This window comes from Poromitra crassiceps, assembly GCF_964638095.1.
Source record: "Poromitra crassiceps genome assembly, chromosome: 11".
In the NCBI taxonomy this organism is placed as follows: Eukaryota; Metazoa; Chordata; class Actinopteri; order Beryciformes; family Melamphaidae; genus Poromitra; species Poromitra crassiceps.
The window spans coordinates 53612015-53624391 of NC_139643.1; the positions used below are offsets into that span (position 1 = coordinate 53612015).

The 12377-nt window shown below is 42.9% G+C and overlaps 1 protein-coding gene across 1 annotated transcript in view; it reads left to right on the forward strand.

The window, feature by feature from the left end:
- Window positions 1–12377, forward strand: part of LOC310785653 (tropomyosin alpha-1 chain-like) — a 79126-nt gene that overhangs the window by 15665 nt on the left and 51084 nt on the right. The window contains exons 2-3 of the mRNA XM_083646798.1: window positions 6723–6897; window positions 8641–8766. Of these exons, the coding sequence (XP_083502924.1) occupies window positions 6723–6897; window positions 8641–8766 (301 nt within the window). The remainder of the gene's footprint in view (window positions 1–6722; window positions 6898–8640; window positions 8767–12377) is intronic.

Here is a 12377-nt window from a genome sequence, read left to right on the forward strand (position 1 = left end):
TACAAAATTTTGCATGAACTGGCTCCACCTGTACTGAGACAGTTTGTAAACACTGGATCAACCATATATAAATCTACACGGAGTGCAGTGAGAGGGGACTGCACTATCCCGTTAAGAAAAAGTGCTTTTAGCCAATCTGCGTTTTCAATTAAAGCTGCTCGTGAGTGGAACTTAATTCCAAAACACATTAGAGATTTGAAAACATATGCTTCATTTAAGCTTAAAGGAACAATCCGCCCATTTTCAACCAGCTTTGTATCATTAGAACATCAGTAGTATATCAGAAAACTGTAAACGGTTTTGAAGTCTGTCATTTAATTTGACAGTTATTGAGTGTTAAAGTGTGGACCAGTGACATCACTGGTCCACACTAACTCAAATTAATAACTCATTAACTCAAATCAACTCTCAATAACTGTCAAACTATTCATCATTCATCTAGTTTGACACTTTAACACTCAATAACTGTCAAATTAAATGACAGACTTCAAAACCGTTTACAGTTTTCTGATCTACTACTGATGTTCTAATGATACAAAGCTGGTTGAAAATGGGCGGAGTGTTCCTTTAACTTAAAGAAGTGGATAACCAATAAGCTCTGTCAACATTAAAGTACTTAATTATTATGCTGTCATGTCTGCTCTTCTGTGCCTGTCTGTGCTCATTGTGCTGTGTTTGTCATGTGGTCTGATAGTGCCATTTGTCTCGTTAGGCTGACATGTCTTGCCTGTTTGTTGCAATGCTGTCTTCCTGCTATGTCTACTAACATCTGTGCTATTTGTGATTTGTCTGTCATGTGATAGATTGCTAATTGTTTAGCTAGGCTAAATCCTTTTATTGCTTGTTGCTGACTGCTGTCTCGTTTAACTGCAATACTGTCCTCATTTTATGTCAATTAACCTTTTTTATAATAGCTCTTATGCTATATTCCTAGACTGTTCTTTTTATACTGCATGTTTTGATGTTTCTCTCTATAGCTTTTTTTCAGGGTGACCTCTTAACACATTCACTGCCAACAGTTTTTTCCAATCAGTAGGTAGTAGGGCTGTGGCGATTCACTTATCTCCCGATTCGATACTATCACGATTCTTGGGTGCCGATTCGATTTATATTGCGATTCTTAAGTATTGCGATTCTACGATTATTGCGATTCGATATTACGATTTATTGCGATTTTTGTTTATTTTTTTCTTTTCTTTTTTCAGTTTGTTACTAGATTAGAACATGGGAAAAGTTGAATCATACACTAGAGACTGTATATTATGAGTAGGGCTGGGCGATATAGTTAAAAACAGGGGCGGACTGGGATCATAATTCAGGCCGGGCATTAGATACCAAGCAGGCCAGGCCGATATGGGCCAACGTGCGTGAAATTTGGGCCGTTTGAAGCCAGATTTTACAATGAGATGCACCCACTTTAACCCTGAAGTGTAATTACTTCAGACTAATTAATAAAGTAATAAAACCACTAGTAAACCAGTAGGCGGCGCCTGGCCTGCTGTTCAGTGAGTGGCCTGACTGCAAGCACCCAAAAAAAAATAAAAAAATAATAAAATAAAATAAAATAATAATAATAATTTGCGATTATCGATTCTGGAATAAAAGATCGATCCAAAAAATCGTGACATTAAAAATCGCGATACTTAGGTGAATCGATTTTTTCCCCCACCCCTAGTAGGTAGCTTCTGTCAAGGGTTTTTTTGAGGATTCTGGCTCATCTTTCAAGAGCCGAGGATTATTTTCTGCTAGGACTTTGTGAACACAAAATATCTCAAAATAACTAATAGAATGTGTGCTTTCTCTGTCTAAAAGAGTTAGTTTTTATCATGTTCTGTTATGTAGGCATTAGCAGTTGAATACAGCATGGTTTCAGAGATTTTCAGAGAGTTTTGCGATAAATTGATTTTTAGAACCACCTCACGTGCCTGTGATTATGGGTGCCCTTGGGCAAGTGTGTATACTGTATTGTGTTTGTGTGTGTGTGTGTGTGTGTGTGTGCGCGTGCGTGCGTGCGTGATTCGATAGAACAGGCAGAACAGTCACTTTAACCATTTATTTTTTGCATCAGTGAGACATCAGACATCTAAACAATATAGTTCTGAACAGTAATTTCCTCCATAACAGCACCCCCACCCCCCTCTCCTTCAAACTCCTCCCTCCGTGGGTGTGTCTCTGGTGGCTTTGCAGCGTTTGTCACAGGCGAGTCTCTGCTGCCTGTCTGTGCTGCCTGGCTGCTGCTGCTGGCGGGCGAGTCTGGATGGGGCTCGTTCGTTTCTGGGTTTTCGGTTGTGAGCTGGGATGAAGCTGCGTGCGATTCTGGGCTTTCTGCTGGTGTTTCAAAGTGTGTTGCACCCAGAATCTATTTTTGGAATCCCCCACCGTTGTGCACCAGCGCGAAAGCGTTTTCGCCAAACCATTTTGATGAGAATGGCTTCCTCACGCTTTTTCCTGGTGTTTTTGCTCGGCTTCCTCTAGTCTGGAGAGCACTGTCGCCACTTAGTGGGTCGGTAAAATAGGTTATACACATTCAATAGCTCCCATATATTTATAGGAGATGTAAAAGGGTTTGATCCATGTCCAACCGTCAAAAAAAATTTTTTTTTCTTTGACGAGATAACTCGTCCACGGCAGTCAACCGTTGGATTTTTTTTGACGAGTTGACTCGTCGACGGCAGTGAACGTGTTAAGACCAGTCCAGGGACAGCAGATGTAAAATAGCCTTCTGGCTAACTCTGGTGCATTTACATTTTATGTTAATTAATGTGCATTGTCCCCATTAAATAAACCTGAAATAGATAAAATAAATAAATTTGGCTCAGTCATCCGTGAGGGACTTGGAGTAGAGCTGTTGCTCCTTTGTGTAGAAAGGAGCCAGTTCAGGTGGCTCAGGCATCTGGTAAGGATGCCACCTGGTCGCCTCCCTAGGGAGGTGTTCCAGGCACATCCAGCTGGCAGGAAACCACGGGGCAGACCAAGGGTTAGGTGGAGAGATAGTATATCTCCACGCTGGCCTGGGAACACCTTGGGATTCCTCAGTCAGAGCTAGCTAATGTGGCCAGGGAAAGGAAAGTTTGGGCTCCCTGATGGAAAATAAGGGAAAAATGTTCATACCAAATGAATTAAAAATATCTTGGCGATAACACAACTGAGTCTGCTTATGATCTCAACACAAATCATACACCTGCAAACTAAAAGTGTCATTTATTAGTTTGGGTCTGTCAACCACAAAATCACATCGAACAGGTGGCCATTTTCTCTTGTAGCACTCACATCAGTTCTTAATTGAGTCTGTAATTTGAGTCATGTGTGTCGGACAGAAATAGAAAGACCCACTTTGTTTTATGGACGGTGCCTTCTGTCACTGCCAAAGCTGCTGTCCTTTGGTTTATTCTCAACAGCTCAAGGAAAGGAAATGCTCATGGAATTAGATAAGAAAAGATGGATAACAATTATAACTTAATTATAAGTGTGTCAGATCAGAACCTTAACCCTGACCCACCCACAGCCACTCCCGCTACCCACCCCTCGACCTCCGACTATCTACAACCTTCCTATCCCTAGCTAGGGCCCCGTTTGCCTGGCCCCGTCCCTTTCCTTGACAAAACCCGGATTGGATCCATTCTTCTGGGTTCTTCCTTGGTCCATGCTACACCCTCCCACCAAGTTTCATGAAAATCGGCCCAGTAGTAATAGTTACCAAACAAACAGACAAGGCACTGAAAATATAACCTCCTTGGTGGAGGGAACTATAAATCGTTATTTAAGTCAATAGAATGCCTCTGGAACTATACACAACTGGAATTATAAAACATCCCAAATCATAACTAACAATATTCTTGGTTCCATTTCAGAGCAGTTCTTTGGCAATCTAAGAATGATAATAATAATAATAATAATAATGATAAACTATCTATACTATAATCTGTATTCTATCTATACTATAATTGGAGGATCGTCTGTCTCTCTGTCTCTCTCTCTCTCTCTCTCTCTCTCTCTCTCTCTCTCTCTCTCTCTCTCTGTCCTTTGTGTATCTTGAGAACCGTTGGTCGGATCAACTTCAAACTTCGGGAGTACGCTGAGGGTGACCTGACAGAGTGCAGTGCCCTGTTTTCGTGCAATTCGGACACGAAACACGTTCAATATTAATACATTTGTGTTCAATTCTGCGCTCCTTCAAGCCCCAGCTGATCTGGGCGGGTCGCTCTGTGACAGTAAGTGAGACAAGTAAACATTGCTGTGAGTACCGTCGTTGAGAGTGAATGGTGAGAATGGGGGGGGGGGGGGGGGGGTAAAGTAAACATTGCTGTGAGTAAACGTTGAGAATGAGGGGTGCCAGCATCCCTCCTCAGGTTCCAATTAAAAAATGTCTTGCAATGCAGCGGAGAGAGGGCAGCATGAAAGGAGCAGAGAATATTAGGAGAACATGTATTTGTAAGCTGAATAAGCAGCATTAATATTCATGTGTCATCAAGTCTGTCATGAATAAAATCAAGGGGAAATAATCAGTAGAGCTCAGTGATCTTAGTTAAGTGAGATTTCTAAGATATTTTTACGTGGCTATAATGGTAGGCTATAATGAGTCACGCATTCAGAAATAATATCCTCTAGGGCAGGGGTCACCAACCTTTTTGAGGTCGAGGGCTACCTGAAGGGTAGAGAGTCATGTGGGGGGCTACCTGTTGAAATTTGCTCGATTTACCTTTAAATAATGAGTATTATGCGTTTAATCGAGACATACACTCTTTTCTTTCACTGTTGTGAAGAATAACTCTTCCTCCCACTCCTCTTGAAATTGGTAATGTTTTTTCTTCAGCTGGCAGTCGCACTGTTGCAGAGTGAATGACGTAGTGACGTAACGTAAAACTAAACTTTGACCCCAGTCCAGGTGGATCAAAATAGTTAATCAATAATTAATTATACACAGACAATACATTATACACAGACAATAAACGTTTTTAAAACGTATGCATTGTTAAACCAATTATTTTCTACATTTGTGTGTTATTGTGGGAAGGGAGGAGAAAAACAAATACAAAATAATTTTTCTGATTATATTTTTTTGTTTTGTTTTTTTGTTTTTCCTGTCTTTCCCCTGTGTCTGAGCCTGTTTGTCTGTTTTGTCTTGTTTGTGTAAAAAAAAAAAAAATTTTTTTTTTTTACATCTTTCTGAACGTGGCCTGCGGGCGCCACAGCGCCACCCCGCGGGCACCTGGTCGCCCGCGGGCGCCGTGTTGGCTACCACTGCTCTAGGGCCACACCACTTCCGGGAACCCCCATCCTGTGTAAGTAGGGTTCCCAGAGTAAAACCTGGCCATTTCCACCACTGCTTATGGATGAGCATCATCTGCTGCATGCCATCGATAACCGTTGGTCGGATCGACTTCAAACTTAGGGAGTGTGCCCTATTGTGCAGTGCAGTGCCCTATTTCCGTGCAATTGGGCATAGTGCCACCTACTGGCAACATGAAAAATGCTGTTTATCTCAAGAACCGTTTGTCCGATCGACTTCAATTTTATTCATGACAGACTTGATGACACATGAATATTAATGCTGCTTATTGAGCTTAAAAATTACATGTTCTACCATTCTCGGCTCATTTTTTTTTTTTCCTAAATGTTTTTTTCCCGATTTTTTATCCCATTTTTATCCCCCGTTTTAGTGCTCATTTGAATTACTCAATCCTGGTTGCTACTCCATCCTCTGCCGATCTGGGGAGGGCCGAGACTGATTCCATGCATCCTCTGAGACATGGGCAGTCAAGTCAGCCGCTTCTTTTCACCTGCCTGAGGAAGCTTCACCGGTAGGACATAGCACGTGGGAGGTTCACGCTATTCCAACCAGTTCCCCTCCCTCTGAACAGGCGCCCTTAACGATCAGAGGAGGAACCATATAAGCAACCAGGATGTTGCATGTTTTTGTGAAGGGGGTTCCTATATGAAGGAGACCCCCGGGAGGCACGGGGAGAACATGCAAACTCCACACAGAAAGGCCATTTTGCCGACCCCACCCGGGTGGTGGGCACTCGAGGACATGCGGACGGGCACGCATTCCTTCAGTGTTCACATCGGCCCAGGTGGGAATCGAACCCACGACCTTCGAGCTGTGAGGCGATAGTGCTTACCACTGCACCACCGTACCTCCCTATTCTCTGCTCATTTCATGCTACTCCCTTTGCAAGACATTTTTTAATTGGAACCTGAGGAGGGATGCTGCCCCCCTTAATTTACTCACATCAAAGTAAATATAGGGTCGTTGACAGTGAATGGGGGCTATTCACTCTCAATGACCCTATGTTTACTTTTCTCACTACTGTCAACGACCCTACTTAAAGCTGGGGCTTAGGGCTTGAAGGAGAATTGAAGACAAATGTTCAAATATCGAAAGTGTTTCGCGTCCGAATCGCACGAAAAGAGCGCACTTCACTCCGTCAGGTCGCCATCAGCGCACCCCCCGAGTTTCAAGTCGATCCGACCAACGGTTCTCGACATACGTGAAGGACAGAGAGAGAGAGAGAGACAGACGATCCCGTCATTATAGTATAGATAGAAGATAGAAGATAGATAGATATATAGCGGTGGGCGTTGCCACATGGGGGCCTTAGAGGTGGGAGGGTCCATCTCTTCCTCTGTGATATAAATGCTCTCCCTCTCTCCTTGTCGGAGTTTGGTCTGTCCTCCTGAGCCCTCAGGTCTTTTCTCCTCTGTCCTCTCATCCTCCCCAGTCTCCTCTTTAAGGCCCACAAACCTTTGATCTCCTCTGTAAGCCCACAAACCTCTGGCAACATGGAGGCCATCAAGAAGAAGATGCTCATGCTGAAGTTGGACAAGGAGAATGCGCTGGACCAGGCTGAGCAAGCTGAGACTGACAAGAAAGGAGCCGAGGAGAGGAGCAAGCAGGTGGGCCACCATGACACAACAGGACTTTACAGGGTCGGGTACTGTTCACATTTGAACTGATACCGGTACCTGGAATTTGGAACGGTACCATTTTCTCTGTACTTTACTCGACTACTTGCCATAGTACTCTCCATAATTACAAAGTAATTCCAGTTGTAAAAAAAACAATGATTTATTAGTTATTTATTTGATTTGATACTGTAGTTATTTATTTAGAACATTTTACACACAGATGCGCTCTCAGCAGGTACCGAAATTTGGTACCAATAGAGTTTACCGAATTACATCGGTACTTGGTAGTACCGATGTAATTCGGTCTGTACCCTTAAAAGTATCGATTTTGGTACCCTATCCACAAGACAGACATGATCATGTTCCGTCTAGAACTTACTTCATAATCATCTGATTCAATTAGTGATCAAGATATGAGTTCTCTGAGAAGAGAGTGATCATTGTACCAACCTGTGTTTGGGGAGTTGAAATCTTTGAGTCAATCTTGAGTCTTAATATTTTTACAGCATTGTGTGGCTTTACCTAATCTTAAATGTATAAGTGAGTCATATATGTACCTATGATATCTAGAGTTAATTTCCAAAACTGTATTTGTCCATTTATGATCCATTACGTGAAGTTATCAGTTTGACAACACAGCCCTTAAATTATCCTTTCCAAAGTGACTTATTCAAATTGTTGAGGAATATTTACATGGATATAATAATTTTAACTTGTAAAAAGATTAAGAAAATGAGTAATGCCTTTTTTGATGACTTGGTAGGCATATCATTGTCTAGGCATAAATCACATCTCCGACTCAAGAGAAAGGGCACCATACTAACAATGGATTGGATCAAGGCTACAGTATGTTCAAGAATAGGTCACTGTTGTCATCAATCTGTAGCAACTGCATGTCCAAAGTGGGAAGGGGGGTGGGGGTAACCTGGAAAACTGGGGCCATGCCAGTGCTTGTGCTGCTATTTAGGTTTCCATAGACAGAAGCTAGTGTTGAAGGGTAAGGGGGGCAGCAGGCCTGGAGTGAGGCCATATGCCAAGGGTGTCAAACATATGGCCCGGGGGCCAGAACCAGGGTCCAATCCTCCCCACAGGAGGATTTTGTGAAGTGCAAAAATTGCACTGAGAAGTCCTTCAGTCCAATGTGATGCACTTGTGAAGGCTAAGAGGTTTCAGGAGTTAAATATTAAGTAGCCTATTCATGTTTTCTGTAGGCATCTTGCACGCTATGCGCGCTTGATTCCTAGGCTCACCTGCTGCGTGGGCTTGCTAGCTCGGCCGATACGCGGCCTCGCCCACCCTGCAGCTCGCATACGTGGCCTCGCCTGCCCTATTGGTGTGTGTGTGTGTGTGTGTGTGTGTTGCTCACAAAATGTTATTGCCCTTAAGTTTACGTGCGCACGGGTGTGTGTGTGTGCGCTCCTTAACCTTACACTAAGATGATTTTGCTCTTATGACATCACTGATGACATCATCAGTGATGTCACAATGCCTCCTATGACATCATCATTGGGACACAAATGTAAACAAACAGAGATTGCCCTAAGCCCCTTTTATATAATACTGTAGAGCATTACTAAATGGTAAACTATTTTCATTGCTCTTGACTATACAGTAGATAATTTCACAGGTGCCGTAGATTTGATACGATAGGCCTATGGTAGCTTAATTTGTTATTTTGTGGTGTTTGCGTGTGCGCGTGCGGACGTGTGTGTGTGTGTGTGTGTGTGACAGCATGAGGATGAGTTGCTACAGATGCAGAAGAAGCTGAAGGGGACAGAGGACGAGCTGGATAAGTACTCTGAGGCCCTGAAGGATGCCCAGGAGAAGTTGGAGGTGGCTGACAAGAAGGCCGCTGACGTGAGTAACACTTAGACACCAAGCATGGGACCACACCATCGCCAAACATCTCCATACCAAGCATGTGGCCACACCATCTCCAAACATCTCCTCCATGACAAACACACCAGCTCCAAAAAGTCCACAGCGCAAAACCTGGTAGTTTCACAATAACAGCTCTAAAAGTCCATTTGAAAATAAAATGTTGGTGAATTTGAAAATGTTCTGCAAATAAAACAATGTCAGTTATGTTTAGCCAACTAAAACAACTTGGTTAAAGCCCCAGTGTATTTTGTCATTAGGGTAGAAACTCTGTCTTTTAGTTATTTTTCCTATTTCTTAGAAAATACTAAGACAAATTCCTCGTATGTAATTTTGCACATTGTAGCAATAAATGTGATTCTGATTCTTATTTCAGGCATTTAACTAAAATCCCCATAAAAAAATCCCATTGACAATGAGACAAGGGAACCAGGAAGTGCAGTGACCTCTGGGTTGGCCTACAAAAAGACGTCATCCCTGGCTGCGGTATTAGTTATTTCCTGCATTTCCCACAATGCCTTGTGGCTGCATTGCATCCTGATTTGTTGGGCTTATGGTTGGTGGGGAAATTGATACCTCTGCCTCTTCTACCATGGATTTCTCCCTCCATGATTGTTCACCGTCGGTGCATAGGCCTATAGCACCTCCTTCATTTTGCTCCAATGGTGCTACTACTCTTTCGATTGATGACCTCACTAAACACTTTCTTAATGAGTTTAGGCTCTCAATCGCTAGTTTCAAGTCTTCTTCCGTACAGCATGATGATGTTCACTTTGTACATGATGGTCCCACAGTCAAATAGACAATACAAAATACTATGTTTTGGGGCATGATTGACAGCCTGTCCAGTGATCGCGCAACTCGCATATCAACCACCAATAGCAGGCCGCTCTGCGGCTCTTCTCGTCCAAATTTATGTCATTTCTTGCTCCAAATAACCAAGATGGCGACGGTGAAAATGCCAAACCAGGGGCTTCAAAACGCGAGTCCAAAAAACAATGGGTGATGTCAGCATGACTACATCCTTCTCCTTATATGGTCTATGTGCAATACTAAAGCCAGCCCCTAAAGCCCATGGCACACCAATCAAACATTCTACAACAAACACAGACAAACACAGATGTTTGTTTGGTGTGCCATGGCTGTCTGTCTTGTTTGGAGATGGAGATGTGTTTGGTGTTCCATGGCTGTCTGTCTTGTTTGGAGATGGAGATGTGTTTGGTGTGCCATGGCTGTCTGTCTTGTTTGGAGATGTTTGGTCAGATTCCACATGTTCAAACGTGTTTGTCTGTGTTGTTGGCAGTTGTTGGATAATGTTTGATTGGTGTGCCATGGGCTTTAGGTAGAGGAACAAAGAAGATGGAAGTTGATGCCAAAGGAAAACCCTGTTTAGCAAACTCCAAAATACCCCTGGCTCAGTAGCTGCTCATATATGGCCCAGTGGAACTATCAAGTATCTAGCGTGAAACAAGCAGGGCTGATTCCCCCTGCTCCTCTCCCCTCCACTCCACTCATTGTCTCCGTTTACCCCCTCGCAGCTGTTGGGGGATTCAGAGCCTTATTTTGGCCATGATGTCACCACCCAGCTTAACCATGGGCCAGTCCATTTTAGGGACACGTCCCTTCCTACAGTGTCAGCGTATATGCTGGCTTTGTCTCCCCTTAGTCACACAGTGAATTAGCACGGAAACATTCAAGATGGAAGTAGCCACTAAACACCCACAGCTTACTAAAAACCTAAAAACAATGTCCACTCAACACCAAGTTACTGTATGAGTACAATGGGCACTACAAGTTCTTCATCATATATTTCTTCAGAATCCAACAGCAAATATATATCTTTGATAGTATTTCAATTCAGAATTGTGGCCTTATGATTGCCTTAAACATGTCCCATTAGAAACAAATGACCCTGCTATCATAAATAGGGTCAGAGAAGAGAGAGAGAGAGAGAGAGAGAGAGAGAGAGAGTCAGTGTGGAAGAATGTAGTTCAGACTTGACATAGATCCTGTATATAGAAAGTCCAGCTGTCACCAGAGCCATTGTTCTGACTCCAGCCAAAGAACAGAATGCCCACGACTAGTGAGAGAAAATATATTTAAACTCACCAGCTATACAGCCAATCCCCTGCTTGGATTCCCCCCACTATTCCCATACTGTACGCTGTACCTGCTCAAAGAGCCCTATAATCAATGCCCAATTCAGCCTCCCTCTTTTTGAGCCTATGCGGAAATTGCATTCTTTCAAATTGCCAGTGGGGGGGTCTGAAAAAACAATTTCAAGTCTTTTTCATGCTCTCACACCCTCCGTTTTCTAAATTATAGCCCCATTTCCAGGAAAATAGATGATATACATCGGATAATAAGAACAGTAATACTTCCGACCGGTAGAGGCAGCAATGTCCTGCAAGGCATCTAGTCTGTGGAAAATAACATGAATAAGAAATTAGTTAAGCAACCTAGCAACCAATGCTAGCAGATAGCAAGTAATAGTTTAGCAAATTATCAGAAAATAGCGGTACTTTATGATATTTTAACACATTCACTGCCAGCCGTTTTTTTTTTACTGTAGGTAGGTTCTGCCAGAGGGTTTTTTTGAGGATTCTGGCTCATCTTTCAAGACCCGAGGATTCTTTTCTGCTAAGATTTTGTGAACACACAATATCTCAAAAGAACTAATAGAATGTGTGCTTTCTCTGTCTAAAAGAGTTAGTTTGTAGAGTTAGTAGTTATGTAAGCATTAGCAGTTGAATACAGCATGGTTTCAGCGTCAGAAAAATTATTCTGAGATAAACGGCTTTTTGTGAAATTCGATAGAACAGTCACTTTAACCATTCATTTTTGGCATCAGTAAGACGTCAGACATCTAAACAATAGTTTTGAACAGTAATTTCCTCCATAACAGCAGGAAACCCCCCTCTGCTTCCAACTCCTCCCTCCGTGGGCGTTCTTCTTGGCTGCAGCGGCCGTGTCACAAGCTTGTCACCAGTCTCACTGCTTTGCTGCTGCTGTCCTGTGCCTGTCTGCGTGGCCGCTCTTGGAGGAAGTCTGGATGGACTCGCTCGCTTCTTGGAGTTTTGGTTGAGAGCTTTGATGAAGCTTTTGCGATTCTGGTCATATTTATGCTGCGTGTTTCAAAGTGTGTTCCACCCGTAATCTATTATGCAAATGTGCAATCCCGCACCGCCAGCAATCAGCGCGAAAACGAAAGCGTTTTCGCCAATCCATTTTCATGAGAATGGCTTCGTCACACTGCTTTTTCCTTGCCTTCCTCTAGTCAGGAAAGCACTGTCGCCACTTAGTGGGTCGGTGGAATGGGTTGTACACGTTGTACACGTCCAATACTTATATAAGAGATGTAAAAGGGTTAGATGCACATCCCACCGTCAAAAAAACAAAATCGACGTCATTGGCAGTGAACGTGTTAATAATGTTAGTAGACACACACGTAACTGTATACATACCATACATGTAACGTGACGCTCATAACATGGCGGACCATTTAACGTTATCTAACGGTATGTAAAGTATACGTTAAATAAATGGTCTGCCCATGTTATACAGTAAGCGTCATAAGGTTATGTAACGTG